Source organism: Panthera pardus, unplaced genomic scaffold, assembly GCF_024362965.1.
Source record: "Panthera pardus isolate Hobbes unplaced genomic scaffold, ASM2436296v1 HiC_scaffold_3, whole genome shotgun sequence".
NCBI lineage: Eukaryota > Metazoa > Chordata > Mammalia > Carnivora > Felidae > Panthera > Panthera pardus.
Window position 1 is genome coordinate 18,478,847 of NW_026526876.1, and position 19,555 is coordinate 18,498,401.

The 19,555-nt window shown below is 56.8% G+C and overlaps 1 protein-coding gene across 1 annotated transcript in view; it reads right to left on the reverse strand.

The window, feature by feature from the left end:
• MYO15B (myosin XVB) overlaps positions 1-16,186 on the reverse strand; it is a 32,070-nt gene extending 15,884 nt beyond the window's left edge. Inside the window, exons 1-21 of the mRNA XM_053893074.1 lie at positions 14,130-16,186; positions 13,673-13,736; positions 13,322-13,431; positions 13,079-13,153; positions 12,649-12,745; positions 12,283-12,386; positions 12,048-12,111; positions 11,742-11,855; positions 11,421-11,582; positions 10,484-10,597; positions 10,307-10,365; positions 10,099-10,231; positions 9,033-9,128; positions 8,649-8,780; positions 8,103-8,228; positions 4,369-4,446; positions 3,933-4,048; positions 3,798-3,843; positions 3,553-3,677; positions 3,017-3,134; positions 2,641-2,810 (exon numbers count right to left, since the gene is read on the reverse strand). Of these exons, the coding sequence (XP_053749049.1) occupies positions 2,641-2,810; positions 3,017-3,134; positions 3,553-3,677; positions 3,798-3,843; positions 3,933-4,048; positions 4,369-4,446; positions 8,103-8,228; positions 8,649-8,780; positions 9,033-9,128; positions 10,099-10,231; positions 10,307-10,365; positions 10,484-10,597; positions 11,421-11,582; positions 11,742-11,855; positions 12,048-12,111; positions 12,283-12,386; positions 12,649-12,745; positions 13,079-13,153; positions 13,322-13,431; positions 13,673-13,736; positions 14,130-16,186 (4,160 nt within the window). The remainder of the gene's footprint in view (positions 1-2,640; positions 2,811-3,016; positions 3,135-3,552; positions 3,678-3,797; positions 3,844-3,932; positions 4,049-4,368; positions 4,447-8,102; positions 8,229-8,648; positions 8,781-9,032; positions 9,129-10,098; positions 10,232-10,306; positions 10,366-10,483; positions 10,598-11,420; positions 11,583-11,741; positions 11,856-12,047; positions 12,112-12,282; positions 12,387-12,648; positions 12,746-13,078; positions 13,154-13,321; positions 13,432-13,672; positions 13,737-14,129) is intronic.
• Positions 16,187-19,555: the final 3,369 nt, after the last annotated feature.

Sequence of the window (19,555 nt, forward strand, 5' to 3'; positions counted from 1 at the left end):
CCCAGCTGGTTCAGTCTGGTAGAGCATCTTGGGGTCATGAGTTTAAGCCCCATGTTGGGGGTAGAGTTTACTTAAAAAAAAAAAAATAGGAGGCACCTGGCTGGCTCAGTCGGTGGAGGGTGTGACTCTTGATCTCAGAGTTGTGAGTTCGAGCCCCATGTTGGGTGTGGAGATTACTTAAAAATAAAATCTTAAGAAATAAATAAAATAAATGTATAGTTTTGGGGCCTCAAAGAACACTATCAAGAAAGTGAAAAGGCAACCCACAGACCAGGCAGGGGAACGTTTGCAAATCACAGATTTGATAAGGGTTTAATATCCAGGATTTATAAAGAACTCCTACAACTCAGCAAGACAAACTGTACAATCAAAAGGCAGACAGAAGACTTGACTAGACATCTCTCCAAGAAGATACACAACTGGCCGAAAAATGAGATGTTCAACCTCGTTCGTCATTAGGGAAATGCAAATCAAAACCACAATGAGATACCGTTTCACGCCCAGTAGGATGGCTCTAATTTAAAAAGTGGAAAATAGGGGCGCGTGGGTGGCTCAGTCAGCTAAGCGTCCGACTTCAGCTCAGGTCATGATCTCGCGGTTCATGGGTTTGAACCCCGCACTGGGCTCTGTGCTGACAGCTCAGAGCCTGGAGCCTGCTTCGGATTCTGTCTCCCTCTCCTCTGCCCCTCCCCTGCTCGTGCTCTCTTTCTCTCTCAAAAATAAATAAATAAACTTTATAAATAAACAGTGTGAAATAAACATCAGCAAAGCTGTAGAGAAACCGTAACCCTGGCTCATGCTGCTGGAACAGGAAACGGGGCAGCCGCCGTGGAAAACAGCTCCTCAAAACACGAAACATAGAATTACCACGTGATCCGGCAATTCCACTCCTTTCAATTCCCAAAGAATTGAAAGCAGAGACCTGAACAGATACTCGCACGCTCACGTTCCGAGCAGCCTTCCTCACAGTCGCCAAAAAGTGGCAACAGTCCAAATGACCACTGACGGATGAGCGGATACACAAGGTGTGGTCTGTGCGCACGATAGAACATTATTCGTCCATAAAAAAGAAATGAAGTTTTGTGGCTCAGGCGGTTAAGCAGCTGACTCTTGATATCAGCTCAGGTCGTGATCTCACTGTTGGTGGGTTCAAGGTCCACACTGGGCTCCACACTGACAAGCAGGGAGCATGCTTGGGATTCTCTCTCTCTCCCTCCCTCCCTCTCTGCCCCTCCCATGCTCACACACTCTCTCTCTCAAAATAAATACATTAATTTAAAAGAAAAAAAAACGAAATGAGGGGCACCTGGGTGGCTTAGTCGGTTGAGTGTCCAACTTCAGCTCAGGTCATGATCTCACCGACTGTGAGTTCGAGCCCCTCATCAGGCTCTGTGCTGACAGCTCAGAGCCTGGAGCCTGCTTCGGATTCTGCATCTCCCTCTCTCTCTGCCCCTCTCCTGCTCACGCTCTCTCTCTCAAAAATAAAAACTTCTTTAAAGATTTAAAAAACATGAAGTTCTGATACCGGCTACGACATGGATGAACCTTGCAAACATTATAGTTAGCGCAGTGAGCCAGGTGTAAAAGGAAATACTGTATGAGTCAATTTCCATGTAATATCTAGAACAGGCAAGTTGGTAGAGACAGAAAGTAGACTGGTTACTAGGGACTGGGGGAAAGGCAAGCGGGGAATAATTGCATAAGAGATGCAAAGTTTCTGTCGGTGATGAAAACATTTTTGGAAATGGATAGCGCTGATGGGTGCCCTGCCCCGGAAGGCTTCCCTGGTGTCCACGGCACTGCCCTTACTTTGTCTCAGCACTTTCACACCACCTTTGGGGTGCCTGGGGGCTGGTTTACCGTCTGCACCTGATTCCCCAGTGAGCCTGGTAGGCACTATCTCTGCCTTGATCCCTGTGTCCCCGTGCCTGGCTGGGGCTGGGGGGGAGGGCGGGTGGTGATGGAGGAGGTCAACCAACAGCTGTTGGGTGAACGAGCAAAGACAGGCTGTGAAAGTGAATGGGAGTTAATTATGTGAGAAGGGGGAGGGAGTGTTATAGGATCAAGAAACCCAAAGAGCCTGGAGTATAAAACTCTGACCTAGAGGCTGGAGAGGCAGGCAGGGCCTCACACAGCCTGATTCGTGCTTTTATTTTATTTAAAAAATTTTTAATATTTATTTTTGAGAGAGAGGCAGAGACAGAGTACGAGCAGGGGAGGGGCAGAGAGAGATAGAGGAAGACACAGAATCTGAAGCAGTCTCCAGGCTCCGAGCCGGCAGCACAGAGCCCGACGTGGGGCTCGAACCCATGAACAGTGAGATCATGACCTGAGCTGAAGTCAGACGCTTAACCGACTGAGCCACCCAGGCGCCCCCCGATTCATGCTTTTAAAAGAGCATTTTTTGCAGCGGAGTGAAGAACAGACTAAAAAACACTCAAGGAGTCAAGACTGCAGTTTTGGGTGGCCTTAGCAGGTAGTGGGCTTCTTGTGAGTAGGGGCATTCAAGCAGAGGTTGCAGGGGTATGGGCGGGGACTGCCCTGGAGCAGATAGACTTGCCTTGAGGCCCTACCCCTCCCACACCCTGCCCCACCAACTGAGAAGCCCCCCTGTCCCCTGCTCATCCCACCCCTGCAGACCTGGCCTGGAGCCCTCGCACGCGCGCCTGCATCCGCGGCAGGAGGAGGAGGCGGAGGCGCTGGCGAGAGATGCAGGCGCGCAGGCTGCGGTGCAGGGCGAGCAGGGCCTGGGAGCGTCGCCGGGCCCAGTGCCACTCCAGCTGCCGCCAGCCGGACTCCCGCAGCAGGACCTGGGGGCAAAGGGGAGGGCTCGGGCAGCCAGGGCCCACCCTGCTCTTCTCCTGAGGCCTCCGCCTCCTCCCTTCCAGCAGGACAACCCATTCTTGTGGGGAGCCCAGGACACCTGCCACCCAGGCCCACTCCAAATCCCGAGGTTGTCCCCGAACACTCCTCTCCCTTTCCAGCCACGCCTGCCTCTCTGCACACGTGCACCCACCTGGGTGGCTCCCAGGTGACAGAGGGGCGACTCAGCCCCCAGCACCTGGCTCAGGATGGCGCCACACCTCTCCCGGTCTGAGGACTCTCCCTGCCCCTCTGTCCCCAGGGCCCGGAACCTGCCTCAGATGGAGAGCTGAGGTCAGAACAAGCACAGCGAGGACCTCCCTCCACCCTTGTTCGACCATCCCCCCGCCCCTCAGAGTCTACTTAGTCCCTAAGTCATTCAACAGCGATTTGGAAACAACCTACTCTGTGCCAGGCACCCAGCAGGGTTTTGCTGTATGGAGGAGGGACAGATGGAGGCTTGGTGGTGGTGGTGGTGGTGGGGGGGGGGTAATGAACAGGGAAGGAGAGAGGGATGGAGGGAGAGAAGGAGAAAGAACAGCTCGAGGAAGAGGATAGAAGCCAGGCCTAAGGTCCCTAAGAAAGTGGGTCCATCTCCGCCCCAAAGGAACCCCGGGTCTGCCAGCCGTCCCTGTGGGTCTGGGCACGGAGGTCCCCGGGCCCTTGGCCGCTCCCATCCTGGGGCCCTACCTGGCCAAGAAAGCCTGGAAGGGCACACGCACAGGGAAGTTGGCACTGCGGGTACACACTGCCTCCAGGATGCCTGCCTGGAGCAGCTGCTCTGCCACATGTTCTACATCAAAGAGACCCGGAAGCTGTGGCCGTGGGAAAGAGCCAATGAAAGCTGGGGTTTAAAGCTGCAGGGGCCACTGAGAAAGGCGGGGCAGGTGGATGGGAAGGCTCCAGGGCCATGCATGGGGTGGAGGGGAGCTCACCTTTCCCGGGTTGGGGTTGAGGCACTGGATGAAATAGACATGGCTCCTGATGGGAGGAAAGGGGGTCATTTGGGCATAGACCAGCCCCCCTCCATTCAACTCCCCGGGGTCTCCTGTGGGGGGCACTGTTCTCACCTGCCCAGCTGGGCTAGGAGGTCCTCCAGAGAATGCTGGAAGCGAGACGCCAGTGTGGGTTTGCCTCGCCCACCCCGGGACCGGGACTCTGCTTCCTGGAACAGGCTGCCCACCAGCTGCAGGGCAAGAGGAGGCTGAGCTGGCTTGCCCCCCAGGCCTCTCCATAGCCCTGCCCGTGCCCCGTCCCCGCGGCGCTGGGGTGGGCCTGCGCCCCTGTCCCTGCGGAGCTGGAGTGGGCCTGCGCCCTGTCTTTGCAGAACTGGGGGCAGGGAGCAGTCCGTAGCATCCAGACCCTGGAGAGCTCAGCCCATGGTCCAAAGTGCCAGGGGCTGCCCCTTGGGCAAGAGTGTCCGGGGCAGAGTGGGAAGAGTGTCCGGGGCAGAGTGGGGGCCACAGTGTGGAGGGGTGGGGGCCCAGAGAAGGCTGGCAGGGACACCTGGAGCTGGCTCTGAGCAAGCATTTCCACCACGGCAGGGTCAAGATGATCCCGGTTTCTGTCCACAAACTTGTGAACCTGCAAGAGACAGTGTGGGGAGCAGAGGGGAAGCCAAGGAGGGAGGCTGGGGTCTTGGGGACGTAACCCAGCCTCTCCCCACTGAGCTAAAGGGCCTCCTTTGTCTCTTCAGCTAGAGCCTCTGGGAAAACTGGAAATCCCCAGGCAAATGAATGGACCTGGGCTCTTATCTCACACCAGATATAGAAATTAACCCAAAATGAATGGATGGATCAAAGACTTAAATTTAAGAGGAGCCTGGGTGGCTCAGTCGGTTAAGCGCCAGACTCTTGATTTCAGCTCCGGTCATGATCTCACGGTTTGTGAGTTCGAGCCCCACGTCGGGCTCTGTGCTGACAGCGCGGATCGTGCTTGGGATTCTCTCTCTCCTTTTCTCTCTGCCCCTTCCCCCGCTTGCTCTCTCTCAAAATAAATAAGTAAAATTAAAAAAAAAAAAAACAAGATCTAAATGTAAGACCTAGAACTCCTAGAACTCTTAGAAGAAAACACAGGGAGAAGCTTCCTGACATTGGACTTGGCAATGATTTGCTGAATAGGACACCAAAAGCACAGGCAAGAAAAAAAAAAATAGATGCACTGGATTTCATCAAAATTAAAAACTTTTGTGGGGCACCTGGCTGGCTCAGTCGGTGGAGCATATGACTCTTAATCTCGGGGTTGTGAGTTCGAGCCCCATGTTGGGTTTAGAGATGACTTTAAATAATTAATTAATTTAAAAACTAAAACTTTCGTGCATCAAAAGACATTTTTGTTTTATTTATTTATTCTTATTTGAGAGACAGAGTGCATACATGCATGTGCAAGGCAGGGAGAAGGGGCCGAGGTGGAAAGAGAGAGAGACTCTTAAGCAGGCTCCACGATCAGTGCAGCTCCGATGCAGGCCTTGATCTCAAGACCCTGGGATCATGATCTGAGTGGAAATCAAGAGTCAGACGCTCAATGGACTAAGCCAGCCAGGTGCCCCTCAGAAGATAACAGAACAAAAAGACAACCCACAGAGTAGGGGAAAATATCATGTGTCAGATAAGGAATTAATATCTGGATTATGTAAAGAACTCCTACACCCAACAACAACGGCTCAATTCGAAAATGGGCAAAGGACTTGAATAGATACTTCTCCAGCTGAGACACACAACTGGCCAAGAAGCACATGAAAAGATTCTCATCATGAGCCATTAGGGAAACATGAATCAAAACCACAGTGAGGCACCATTTCACACCCACTAGGAGGACTATCATTTTAAAAAATGGAAAATTAGGGGGCACCAGGTGACTCAGTTGGTTAAGCATCTGACTCTTGATTTCGGCTCAGGTCATGATCTCACAGTTTGTGAGTTCGAGTCCTGCGTCCGGCTCTGTGATGACAGTGTGGAGCCTGCTTGGGATTCTCTCTCTCTCTCTCTCTCTCTCTCTCTCTCTGCCCCTCCCCAGCTCAAGCTCACGCTCTCTTTCAAAACAAATAAACTTAAAAAAATAAAAAATTTAAAAATGGAAAATAACAAGTTCTGGCAAGGACAGAAACTGAAGCTCTTACGCGCTGCTCATGGGAATATGAAATGGTGCAGCCATTGAGGAAGACAGTTTGGCGGCTCCTTGAAAAAAAGTAAACCTAGAACTACTTTTGACCCAGGTCTTCCACTCCTAGGTACATACTCCAAGAGAATTGGAAGCAGAGACTCGAATAGAGACTCGCACAGCCGTGCGTTATTCGCAGAAGCCAAAAAAGCCGAAACTCAAGTATCCATCAACTGATGAACAGATACATGAAATGTGGTCCATCCATACAACGGATTATTATTCAGCCATGGAAAGGAAGGAAATCAGACACGTGCTACAATACAGATGAACCTTGGGAAAATATCATACTTAGTGCAATAAGTCAGACACAAAAGGACTGTGTGTGTGTGTGTGTGTGTGTGTGCGCACGCACACGCACACACGCACTAAGATCTCACTTATCTGGAACAATTCTGTTCCATTGATGGCTCTGTTCCTTATCAACACCATACTCTTTCAATGACTATGTTTTAATAGCTGGTAGAGCAAATTCCTCCCTAACCTTCTGCTTTTCATCTCATGTAATGCTTTTCCAGGTAACACTTCAGAATAATTTTGTCAAAATTCGTTCCTCCTCATCCCATAAGAACCCGACTGGGGTATTGTCTGGAATTGTATTGCTTTTCTAGATTAACTGAGAAAGGAGGAACGGTATTGGGGCTCCCCACCAGCAATGTGGTTTGACCCTCTTTTTTCAGATTTTCTTTTGTGAGTTTCTTTTTTTTTTCTTTTAAAATTTTTTAACGTTTATTTATTTTTGAGACAGAGAGAGACAGAGTATGAACAGGGGAGGGGCAGAGAGAGAGGGAGACACAGAATCTGAAACAGGCTCCAGGCCCTGAGCTGTCAGCACAGAGCCCGACGCGGGGCTTGAACTCATGGACCGTGAGATCATGACCTGAGCCGAAGCCGGATGCCTAACCGACTGAGCCACCCAGGCGCCCCTCTTTTGTGAGTTTCAATACAGTTTGTGGTTTTTCTCTATTCAATCTCCCTGTGTTTCTTTTTTTTCCCCAGACATGATTGGTTTTTTGGGGGGTGGCAGGGAGAGGTATAATTGACATAAGTCCCTTGGGTTTGTGTAACTCTTGGATAGTTTGTGTTTTCTTCTACAACCAAAGCATGCCACTTCCTCCAGGAAGCCTTCCCTGACTTGCCCTACTTCAAACAAGTCACATGGTCCTACCTTTTATATACCAGGCCCCTACCCAGCCTCCGTGAAACTCAGAAGGGGGAAAGGAGGGTGACTTTGGTGGGCACCTAGCAGCTGCCTGACCATTTCCACATTATTGCATTCAATCCTCACAACAATGTTATAGGACAGATTCCCACTCCCATTTTACAGCTGAGAGAATGAAGGCTCAGAAGGAGAAGCAGAGGGAAGCCTGGGCGGCTCAGTCTGTTAAGTGTCTGACTTCAGCTCAGGTCATGAAATCACGGTTCATGGGTTCGGGCCCTGCGTTGGACTTGGTGCTGACCGCTCAGAGCCTGGAGCCTCCTTCGGGTTCTGTGTCTCCCTCCCTCTCTGCCCCTCCCCTGCTTGTGCTCTGTCTCTCAAAAATAAATAAACATTACCAAAAAAAAAAAAAAAAAAAAGGAGAAGCAGACAGCCTGAGGTTATCAGAGCCAGGTCCCACACGCCTGCTCTGCCCTTCCTGGTCTTAAGGTTCCCAAGGCCTCCACTGCCTCTACCCCATCGTGCTCAGCCTGAGGTAAGTAAGTCACGCTCAGAACCGTGTAGCATTGGGGCGCCTGGGTGACTCAGTCAGTTGACTGTTGGACTTCTGGTTTGGGCTCAGGTAACGACCTCGCGGTTCCTGAGTTCCGTGAGTTCAAGCCCTGCATCAGGCTTGGGATTCTCTTTCCCTTTCTCTCTGCCCCTCCCTGTCTAAATAAATAAATGAATAAATAAACTTCAAAAAAAATTTTTTTTAAAAAAGAAAACACTGCGTAGCGCTGAGGGCACAGGTAGAAACCTAACAGTCAAGCCCTCGAAGGGGCCTCCCCTCACCTGCTCCTATTACCTGTCTGGTGACTCAGTTCTGGGGAGCAGACACCACTGATTCACACGGGATTCTGTCTCTGATTTACCCTGATACCTGGTAGGTGACGGTCCCAGCGTAATGCCTCACGGTGAAGATAGGAAGGGGCAGCTGGGGCTTGGCATAGCAGGGGTGACTGCCATGGTGATAGTGGCACTTCTGGAGGAAGGCGTGGTCTGTGGCCTGATAAGGGGGATGAGGTTTCCTCAGGCCTTTGCACGTGACGTCGCCCTGCCCGGACTGTGCATCCCTTCCGGGTCCATCAGTATTTGTGGAATGGCTGTACCACAGCCCTGAGGCTCGCCCTCTACCAGCTGGAGGCCTGAGGGACCCCTACAAGCCCCACATAGGCCCTGTGCAGTCGCCACCACCCTGCCCCTTCTGCAGCAAGGACTTGAAGAACCCCAGAGAGGTCAGGTATCTTGCTCAAGGTCACCCAGAGACAGGATTTGAACCTAGTTTGCCCACTGCCTTCCCAAGCTCTGCTGAGAGGCTATAGGCAGGGTTTCTGGACCCCATCACCTTTTTGCTCCTCTGGGAGACCCTGATGGCCTTGGCCTGGCCACTAGGGCCCCCACCTTGTCCTTACCACTGGGGGCTCACCTGGGACAGCCATGTCTGGGCATCCAGGATACTCAGGAGGCTGTGGGGCTGGTCTACGAGGAGGTCCAGGCAGGTCTCCCTCACAGGCTGGGGAACGGGCACCCAGGGCAGCAACTCTCGCTGACAGGCCTCCTGGGAACAGCCAGCACCGGGCCAGTCACAGGGCATGCCCACATTCATGGGGGAGCTCATCGGAGCCAGAGCAGGGGTGGCTCTCCCATTGTACAGATGAGTAAAATGAGGCCCAGGAAGGCTGAGATGGCCCACAGCAGGGGGTGCTTTGGGGCAGGGCTCTCAGTTCAGCGCCCTTGGTTTCCCAAGGATGGCCTCTGCTCTGGGAATGCCTGGGTGCCCCCTCCCACCACCAGGCCCAGCTCCTCTTACCTCCTCCTGGGCCAGCAGCGTCTGCCTGGCGAAGAGCTGCAGGCGCTCGCTGGCAAGGTTATTGCACAGCTGTTCCAGGCCATTCACCCGCAGGGCCTAGGGGCATGTGGGCAGTGAGGTGGGCACCCACACGAGGTGGGGGCATGGGGCAGGTGCCGTGAGGGGCGGTGCTGCACATGGGCCTGGTGTCCTTCATTCTCCTCCCAGAACTCAGGGAGGAGTGGTGCCCGGGGGCTGATGCTGCAGCCTCCAGGGTCAAGTCCAAAGGCCTAGGCACAGAGTGTGCCCACGCCTCAGTCCACACCCTTCCCTCTGCCTCAGCACAACTGTGAGCCTCCAGGCCTCTGGTCACAGCCATCCTGTGGCCTGGAAGGTGCCTTTTCCTATGGCCCAGTAGCTCGCTGGCTCTCAGAATCCCACATCCTCATAAGCAGGGCCCCAGGCTGCTGCCTCCAAGAAACCTTCCAGCATTCCTCCCATAAGCATTACAGGCTCCTTCCTCTGTGCCCCCCAGCACTTCACTCACAAGCCCGGAAGAGGCCCCGCTCCACGCAGCTTTGTACAGAGAGCCCTGCCACACTCTAACACACACACAAGAACCCACACTTGCCACAAACATCCCCTGCTCAGAGAGGGCATGGTCCCCCAGGGCACGCTGGAGACGAGAGAGCAGGGAGCAGTGAACAGTGCCCGACCAGGGAAAGAGGCCACCTCCTCTTGCCCAAGCCCCCTCCTCCCTGCTTATGAAAACTCAGGGCCATTCAGGGCACTGTCCCTTTTCCTGCTCCTCTTGGTGCACAGGAGGTGAGACCCATCCTAGGGCCTGTGCCTTCCCGGCTGCCTTAGAGGCTCCTGTGAGACTCAGCAAGGCCGAGCAGGACAGAACTCTCCGGAAGCGATATCAGGGCTGGACCGAGCAGGGCAGAAAGGCCACACCCATGGATTGTGTCCTGTCTCGTGGCTAGGCAGGCAAGAGCTCACGAGTGACACCCTCAGGGAGAGCTGACCCCAGAAATGATCAGGATGAGGTGGGCACCCGGTCCTGGGCCCCACCCCAAGGGGTGACCTCAAAGCCATAGACGTCCACGACGGTGACGGTGTCCATGCTCTCTCCCTCCCCGGGTGGTGCCAGCTGCGCGTTGGTCCTCCCCAGAAGCCAAGTGAAAAGCCGTGAATACAGGGCCTTGGCCAGGGCGTCCCTGTGGGCGTGGTGAGTGAGCCAGTGCAGTAGCGAGCTGGGCCCGGCTATGGCTCTCTCCCACCCCTGGGGCCACCTGGCATCAATGGCGCTTTCCACCGGCAAAGATCTGCAGACCCAGCCATAGGCTGTCTCCTGGAGGGCAGGGGAGGTAGGTATATGCAGAACATCAGGTCTGAGGCTGACACGGGCCCACGCCAAGCCTGCGGGTGGTGGGGGTTGGCCCTGCCTCCTGAGGAGCCCCGGGGCTCACCGTGACCTTCCTGGTGACAGCTCCCTCCAGGCGCTCTGGTGGCACCAGCAGCAGCCGGGCTGCCGTGTGGATCTCGGCCCAGCTGGACACAGCAGCCACCTCCTGGGACTCCCGCTGGACAGAGAAGGGAGGGAACAGGAACAGCTCTGCGGGGGAATGGCCACATCCCACAGGTAGCTCCGGGCAGGTAGGAGCCGACTCTGGAGCCTGGGGGCCCTGAGTGCAAATCCTAATTTTACTTCCTCACTAGCTGGCTGGCTCTGGCAAGATTCTTTTCCTCTCTGAGCCTCCACTGTCTTATTGTTAAAGGGGAAACAACGACCCTAAGTTCCAGCATTGTTGTGAGAACCGAATTAGAAAACAGATAGAGGGGCGCCTGGGTGGCTCAGTCAGTTAAGCGTCTGACTTCAGCTCAGGTCATGATCTCACGGTCCATGGGTTCGAGCCCCATGCGGGGCTCTGTGCTGACAGCTGGGAGCCTGGAGCCTGCTTTGGATTCTGTGTCTCCCGCTCTCTCTGCCCCTGCCCCGCTCATACTGTGTCTGTCCCTCTCTCTCTTTCTCTCTCTCTCAAAAATAAACATTCCCCTAAAACCAAGAGCACACTGTATATTAATCAATAAATTATATTAAAATAAATAAGCATTTAAAAACAATTAGAAAAAGAAAACAAATATATAAAGTGATTTAGATGGAGCCAGGTACATAGGAGCTACTCAGTTAGTGCAGGTCTCCCTTTCCAGGGTGGCAGCTTGGTGGCACTGGCACTGGCATAGACGACCCAGGTCTCTGTTCTCGCATCTACACAACGAACCCGCCTGCTTCCCAGGGCAGCCGTGAGGCCTGGAGGGAGGCCCACAGGTATTCGGTATCATGGCTGCCCTGACCGTGCAAACAAGCCGCGTCCAGACTGGCCTCTGGCCACAGCGGGGGCCCACCTCTGAAGAGGAGAAGCAGACGTTGCCCAGCTGCAGGATGGCGGCCAGCATGGCCCAGGCTGCGGTCAGCTCCTCAGGGCGCGTGACCAGCACCTGCAGGGCCTTCAGAAGTCCTTCGAAGTCCTGGGCATCATCCTTGCCCTGGAGCCTGCAGGCCTGGCCCTGCAGAGCACAGCAGGGGTGAGGGAGCAGGGGTGAGGGAGCAGGGGTGAGGGAGCAGGGGTGAGGGGGCAGGGCCTGACCGCCCATAGCTTCCCTCCACTCCAGCCACTCCTTAGACCCCTGCTCCCAGACCTTTCCCCAGGCAAGCCCCGCCCCCACCTGGTTCAGGTAGTAGTAGGTCTCCGGCCCTTGTAGGGAGAGCTGCTCCCGTGCCACAGGGTCCAGCCCCGCCAGCAACTCGTAAAAAACATGGAAGCTCCGCTCAGCCTGGGCCTTGGGGAGAAGGACTGGCTTAGGGGGAGCAGGGCTCTGGTCCTGTGCCTCAGGGGAGCAAGGACAAGCCCTGGGAAAGGCAGGGATGCAGGGTGGGGGGCAAGGGGGTTAGCAACCACACTCCCTGCATGGCCCCTCTCCCTCTCCCACTCTGGGAAGCTGGAGAGAGGCGAGCAGCAGCACGGGTCTTACCTGAAACACCACCCTTGAGGCCTCCAGCAGATAATGTGACACAGAAGCTCCCACGATGACCCCACTGTGGGCACGGAACAGTGGGCAGGGGGTGCCCAGGGTGCATGTGACCCAGGGGCCCTGCTCAGAACGGGACCCACTATGGGCTGGACCCAAGGGCAGCAGCCTCTGGTTCCCAGTAAAGGGAACTGATCGTGGGTGCCCCCCTGTGCCCACCAGGACCCCCTTAACTCACCGCTGCAGGCAGAGACGCAAGACCTGGCCGAAGCGACTGGCGTTTGCATTGAGGACTGTTTTGGCGTGGCCAAAGCTGCGAAGCATCAGCAGCACACCGTCCAGCTGCATGGGGGAGGGGCACTCAAGTATCCCCAGGAGTGGTAGCCGCGTCCATGATCAGGCGTCCCAGCTGAGGATACTTTGTGCCTAGGGGCTGTGCTCGTCCTTGGAGAGGGTCAGTCCCACCCTACCTCACCCTGCCCTCCAGGAGGCAATGCCTGGGGCTGCCCCCAAGGAGAAGCCAGAGGCCTGAAGACCGCCCACCTGGCCCAAAGGAGAAGGATGGTTCCTCTTGGACCCTGGGAAATGCCCAGCTGCCTCTCACCTGACATCTTCTGTCCCTTGTTTGCTCCTGCTCCAGGCTGCTTAGGAATTGCACAATCTTTTTGGCAGCTTCTGTCTTCCCTGAGCCACTGTGCCCACTGTGGGAGGGAGGGGCTGACAGGGTTTTCAGGAAGGGGCACACAGGACACCCCATGGAGCCCAGGAACTGGGGCATGCCCACCTGAAAGTGATTCCCACCCCCGGAAATGTGGAAAGGTAGACCCAGGGCATGGAGACCAAGGAGAAGGATGATGCCAAGAGGCCATAGCCAAGGGGCACGTGCGGTGACTTCAGCCAGGAGCACAGCCCTTACAAAGTCCAGCGGTGCCACCCAGCGGGGCACCAGGCCAGCAGCTTCAAATGCAGACCCCACGTCCCTGCCTCCCAGCCCTCAGAGTGGCCCGTGGGTTCAGCAGGGCCCCACTGCTCACCCAAGGAGAATGCATGTGCCCTGCCCAGTGCTCTGAGACAGGCGATAGGCTGACGCCACGATGGCGAAGATGTGTCTGAGGGAAGAGGGTGGGAGCAAATGAGGTTGCCTGAGATGGGCATTTGGGCCCTCCTACATGTAGGCAGGACATGCCCTCGGTCCCCAGGATCTCAATCAGTGGCACATGCTGGGGCTTAGCCGCCCAGGGGGTGAGCAGAGGGTTGATGGGGGCAAAGGCACGTACGGGGTGGTGTTAAGGGCCTTCTTGGGGTGGTAGCTGGCCAGGACCTCAGCTGAGAAGAGAGGCAGGGGCCGGCGGGGGTTCAGGGAGAGCAGAAAGGGTCCCCCAAAGGTCTGGGGGAAAAAACAGATGCTGTCGTCACAGCATGTAGGAAGCAGGGGCTACAAATGGAGTGGGGCTGCTGTGCTCCCCAGCCCAGCCCCCCAGCCCCCCCGCTCTGCAGGTCCCCAGAGAGGGTTCAGCACCCAGCCCAGGGAGGAGAAGGAAGGAGAAGTTCTGGAAGTGCCAGAGAGTCCTCTGATCCCAGGGGACAGGCAATCCCAGCCCACCCACCCTCCCCAGGTGCCCCCGTACGTAGATTCGGCCCAGATGAAACCTTTTCTTGAGGCACAGCAGCACAGAGCTGTTACACACTGGTCTGTGGGGACAGCAGGAGGGAGAGGCAGTGGGGTGGGCAGAAGGAGGTCTTAGGTTAGCACTGTAACCGATGGAGAGATACTTTGGGCAAGTCGTGCATCCTCCCTGAGCCCCCGACCATAACACAGGGGTGTGGCTGCTCAATGAGTTACCCGCTCCATGGGGGCTACAAGCAGGACCAGGCCGCTGACCCAGAGGGCGGCTTTGTGCCACTTAGAGAAGAAAGTCCCAGGCGGGGGCACCTGATTTTCACCCCTCACCCGCCTCTTCCCGCGGGAAGACCTTTTGTAAGTTACAATACCGTCTAAGGATACAATTTATAAAAATGGAGGTAGGGGTGACAAATGAGGAACTCTGACCCAGACAGGACAGGTTTGGAATTGCGCCTGCTCACCGCAGCCGAGCCAGGTCGTCCGTGTCTTCCAGGCCTTCCGCAAGGCTCCTGCCCTCCGCTCCCAGGGAGGGCGGTACCTCCAGGCCCGGCCCGAGGCTCAGCTCCAGGTCCCTCTCCAGCGCCTCCTCAGCCTCATCTTCTGGCACCCACCGCCCCCTCGGAGGCCCGCAGGGGCCCGGGCTTCTCTCCCACCGCAGGTGGGTCTCCAAGGTGAGTCGAGGCAGCAGCGCGTCGTCGGTGTCAAGTCCGGGGTCCTCGCGGGGTTCCGAGCTCTGAGTCCAGTGGACCGGAGCCTCGGCCTCCAAGGTTTCCGGCCCCGCTTCACTGCTGGAGCCGCTCTCGTCCAGTGGGGGCTCGTCGCGGGGAGCAGGGCCGAGGAGAGAGCCCTGGCGGGGCCCGGCCACACTTTCTCCACTCGCCCTGCGCCCCTCCCTGTCCCCCGAAGCCCCTTCACAAGGCCAAACGCGTCCCCCCCGGGCTGGGGCGTCCGCGGACGCTTCCTCTGAGCTCCGACTGCTCGACTCCCTCCCGGTCCTGTGCCTCCTGGGGAACACGACCGCGAACTTGGGATCCGGAGTCCGGTCCTCATCCTCAGAAGGGTCCTCGGGAGCTGGGCTCTTCGAAGGCTGTGGGGAGCTCGAGCCGCCGCCAGGGGGAGGCCTGGGCCGTGCCCCCAGTCTCGCTACGCCCGCCAGGCGCAGCGCGAGACGGCGCCTCGGTCCCGGCCTGCGGCCCCGCCCCCCGGCCGCCCGCGACCCCGCCCCCCGGCCCTCGCCCTCGGGCCGCCGCAGCCGCAGCCAAAGCCACCGCAGCAGACCCAGGGCGCGCGCCACGCGCCGCAGCCGCTCTTTAAGGCCGGCGCGGCGGGGAGCCGAAGCGGCGGCCTGGGGAGCGGGGCCTGCCGGGGATTTCGCGCGGAGCCTGCGGAGCGCCACGAGGGCGGCCAGCGGCGCTGGGTCCCGGGGCCCGTCTCCCCCTCCAGCCCCAGATTCGCTCTCACCTGCCGCCACTTGCACCTCCCCCACCGCCTTTCCGACCTGGAGGCGCCGAGTCCCGGAGGCCTCGGCTCTTCCCGGCTCGGCGCCCTGCGACTCAGCCTCCGGCCGCGCCTCGCTGTTTCTTGTGTCCCGGGCCAGCCCGGGGTCCCGAGAAGCCCTCGAGCTCCGGGGGACGCACTCTGGGCTGCCCTCGAGGGGGCTGGGGGCCTTGGGTTTTTCGCCCGGCCTAGTCTCTTCGGCTTCGGTGGCCTGGCTCGCCGTTCCTGGGGCTGTCCGTGGGCCCCCTCCAGGTCCGGCCCCCTCCAGACTCGATTCCGTGTCTGTCCCGGAGTCTTCCTTCTCTCCCTGGGGTCCCACCCCCGACGGCCCTTCCCGGCTCCGGGGTTCAGCGCTGCCCCCGCCGTCGCTGCTGGGGCGTTCGCCGGGTTCCAGCTCTGGCTCCGACTCGGCTTGGGTGTCTCCCGGGACCGTGTCCTTTTGCTCCGGCTTGGGTCGCAGCTCTGGGGCCCCAGTGCTCTGGCTGTCGCTCTCCTGGGCCTCGCGGGCTTCGCTGTCCGGGCAAGAGCTGCCCCCGTCTCCACCCGACGTGTCCCCATGCAGGCTCCGAGTCTCCCGGCAGCCCTGCCGAGCCGAGGGTCCCCGCCCTTTTCCTCTCCTCCTGCGGCGGCAGAGCTCACTCGTTGTCCCTTCTCGGGAGAGACTCTCTTTCTCCAGGCGCCCGCCACGGTCCTCCCGGGGCTCGCGGCTCTCCTTAGATCCGCGTCCCCGACGCCGCGCACTGCCTAGTCTCCCCTGGGCCTCTGCTGGCGGCCCAGCCCCTGACCGTCTGCAGCCGCCGTTCTGCTCTGCGGTGGGCTTCCGGCGGCCAGCGTGGGTCCTGTGGCTTCCCGCAGTGACCGGTTCCAAGACCGGTCTGGTCTTTCGGGCCTTACCGCGACCCTGTCCGCTTTCCTGGCTGGGTGCGCAGTGGGCGCTGCCCGACCGGGACTCCTGCTCCCCTGCGACCGGCCTCCTGGGGCCCTCCTGGCGCTGGGACGCTTTGCCCTTGCTCCCACCCATGGCGGGCCCAGTGAAGAGGGGCTTCTCGGAGTCTCTGTCCTCGCCCTGAAGACCTTAGCCCGCAGTGCCCTCAGCTCTTGGCAGCACCCACACCCGTTCTGCTCTGGCTCTACTGGCAGTCTACCCCCTGGGGGCTCCAGCCTTACTCAAGAGCATTAATTATGCAGTTGGCCGCGGGGTCCTGACCCCTTAGACCAACAAAGGAGTGGAGGCCGCCCAGGAAAGAGGAGACGCTTCAGCATCAAAGGCCGAGGACGGGGCAACTGTGCCACCTGGGAGGCACTGCCAGCCAGGCCAGCCTGGCACTGTGCCAAGCTGCAGGGACCCACGTGCTCTGCTCCCCTTTCACTGTTTGCCCCCCTTTCAATGAGCCTGTCTGGATCATCATCCTGGGGACTCTAAGGGATACCCACTCTCCTTCCTTCGTCCCCTTGGCCTCAATAGTATCAGCAAAGAGCTAACATTTCAGGGCTTATTATATGCCAGCCACTGTTTTAAACACTTTGCTATGGAGTCATTTAATTCTTGGAAGCATGCTAAGAGGTGGGTGCCCTAAGGATTCCCGTTTTATGGCTGATGCGACTGAGGCACACAGCCAAGTGTCAGTGGTGGTCAGAGGTGGGACGCCAACCCGGGCAGTCTGGCTCCCAAGGCCCGCTGGAGAACAGGTGTGAGGGGCTACCATCAGCAGTAAACTTGACTTTCGTTGGCCCACTACAACGTATCTGATGTATCTCCAATCTCTTGCCTTCCTGGTGCCCTCCTCTCTGCCCTATTGATCCAGGCCGGGGCCTGTAGCTCACTCAGTTCCGTGGGTGTGGCCAGCTGTCTTCCCAGAGCCTCCCAGGGAGAGGGGACTCTCCCTCCAAGCCCAGCTTTCACCTCTGGCTCCCACTTTCCCCATTCTTTCCTTCACCTGCTTTGCTCCTCCAGTCTGTGTGAGTCCTCCTCTGACCATGCTCCACTCTCCCTCCCTCCCTCCGGAACCGTCTCCTCCTCTCCCGGCCCCTACCACCAGCCACCGTAACTTGGTAACTTTCACCTCCTTTGGTTGGGTGTTAAGGTGCCGAGCGATTTTACAGACTCCCATTTAATCCTTACCACCCTCTGAGGCAGGCCCTATGATTATGCCCTGTTTTATAGGTAAGTAAACTAGAGCACAAGAGTGAGGTCATCTGCCCAAGGTCACACAGTCGGTCACAGGTGAAGCCAGTGTTTGAGGACTGGGTCTGCCTGACTTCCAAGTCTAAGTGAACACTTAAGTCTCCCACCTGTCGATGTCGAAGACCCTCAGATCCAAGTCTGTAGACCATGTGCCCAGCTGCCTGTGGTACATCGGCAGGGCCCTTGGTGTCAGCAGTGACCTCTGCCACTCACCTTCTCCATCTGGCAGTGGCCCTGGTCAACCCAACCCCTCAGTATCTCCATTTGGCCACTATGGCCACCTCCCCCTGGACAGAAGCTGCAGGGCCCTCCAACCTCCCTCCATGCCGGCTGAGCTTCCATTAATCCACTTTCTAGACAGTGCCAAACTCTTCCACTTGTGCACACCTATCTATAAAAATTGTTGATCTCACACTCCCAATAGAATATTTTCCTAGAACCAAAACAGGCGAACAACCAACATTAGTTAATACTTTGTAGCCCAAAGTACTTAAGGCAATGCTCATCCTGAATGAGGGCAGAGGTAAATCCATTTTCAGAGTCTTGATACTTGTGTGTGTGTGTGTGTGTGTGTGTGTGTAGCTGTCCAGCTCTCCAGAAAGACTGAGGACCGAGTGCCAGTCCAGGATATACACAAGGCTTAATTTATGATAAAAATAAAGATCCTGTGCATTCTAGCATGTTCTCCCTGACCCTGAGAGAGGGTCACCCCCGTCATGAAACCCTGAACCTCGTGGACTCCCATGAACCTCACAACAGATCGTGAGGGGGTACTCTTATCATCCCGTTCCCCCAGAAAAAACTGGGATGCAGAACAGGAAGGCAATGTGCCTGTCACACAAGTGGAACTTGCTGGGATTTAAACTACAGTGGTCTTTGGAAGAATGAACTTCATAATGGAACTTCTGTGCTCAAAGCCCTTCAGATGCTTCCAGAGTCTCAGGATCAAGTCCAGACTGTCTTGCAGGGTACGCAGCACTCCCCACTGTCTGTAGCTTTGTCTTCTTATCTACCCAGCATCCCTTCTCCACTGCTTCTGCGACCATGGTCTGTGTTCCTCTTCCCTTTGGGGCAACTACTCCCCCTCTTCCTTGTGGCTTTTGGGACTCCTTTCTCAGTAAGTTCCACCCTCACCCCCACTTCTAAGGAGAACAGGAGAGCTGGAGTGACCCAAGTTACACAATCCAGATTCTTGAGCTGCACATGCTTGGCGGGAGGGTGATGGGTAGGGTTCTCCCATGGCGTATCCATCCAGGGACCTGGGCCTGGACTCCTCCTCTGCCCTGTGCGCTAATCCATGTCCTTTCAACAGGCCACGTGGGTTCCGGTGGCACATAGCAGTGCCCTTACCCTCGCCAGGCTCTAGGAGGTCCCAGTCTGGCCCCGGCCACTTGGTGGTCTCATTTTTGGCACACTTCCTGCCAGCTACCCTCGACTCTTAACACAATCCCACAGCAGGCCGACCAGTTCAAGTGCTGCCTGCCCCTCTATCCTCTGTGTAGAACGGAGCACCCAGCCCATTCCTGGTCACGTCCCTGCCCCAGCTTAACATCACCTTCCCAGGCGCATCTCTCACAGGCCCCCGGCTTGCCTGCATCCTAAGATTTCCTGCCCTTGTTAGTATTGTGAGCCTCAGAGGGCAGGAACGTTATCTTGGCCACCTCTGATCCCAAGCGCCTGGCATATAATAGGTACTCAACAAAGACAAGTGAATGAAGTAGAATCAAGTAGACTCAACCCCCTGGCTTATAAAGACCATAACAGTGGTCTGATCCAGCCCCTCATCTGGGGGTAAGAGCTTTTACTTCTGGGAACTGCCTCTGACCTCAGCAGCACCCCACAGTCCTTCCCTGAAGTCTGGAAGAAGCCACCAGGTCTGAGGTACTGTGAGTGTCTCCCCCTTCTGACAGCAAGCAAAGGCCGGTCAAAGGGGACTCCCTCTGCCCCCGACCCTGGGATGCAGCCATGCACCCTCAGGGTGGTTAACTCTGGCCGTTCGTTTCCAAAGACAGAAGACATAGTGTTCAGATACGAACAGACACAGTTTGCTCTGACTCAACAGCTTAAAAAACTAACTCTTCGGAGTATCAGCCTGGTCCAGCAACTGGACCCCAGGGGCAAAGGCAAGGGACCGGCTACCAATCATTTCTGTCTATGTAGAAAATTTCTGCACAATTAAAAAAGTCAGTCATTGGACCAGTCCAG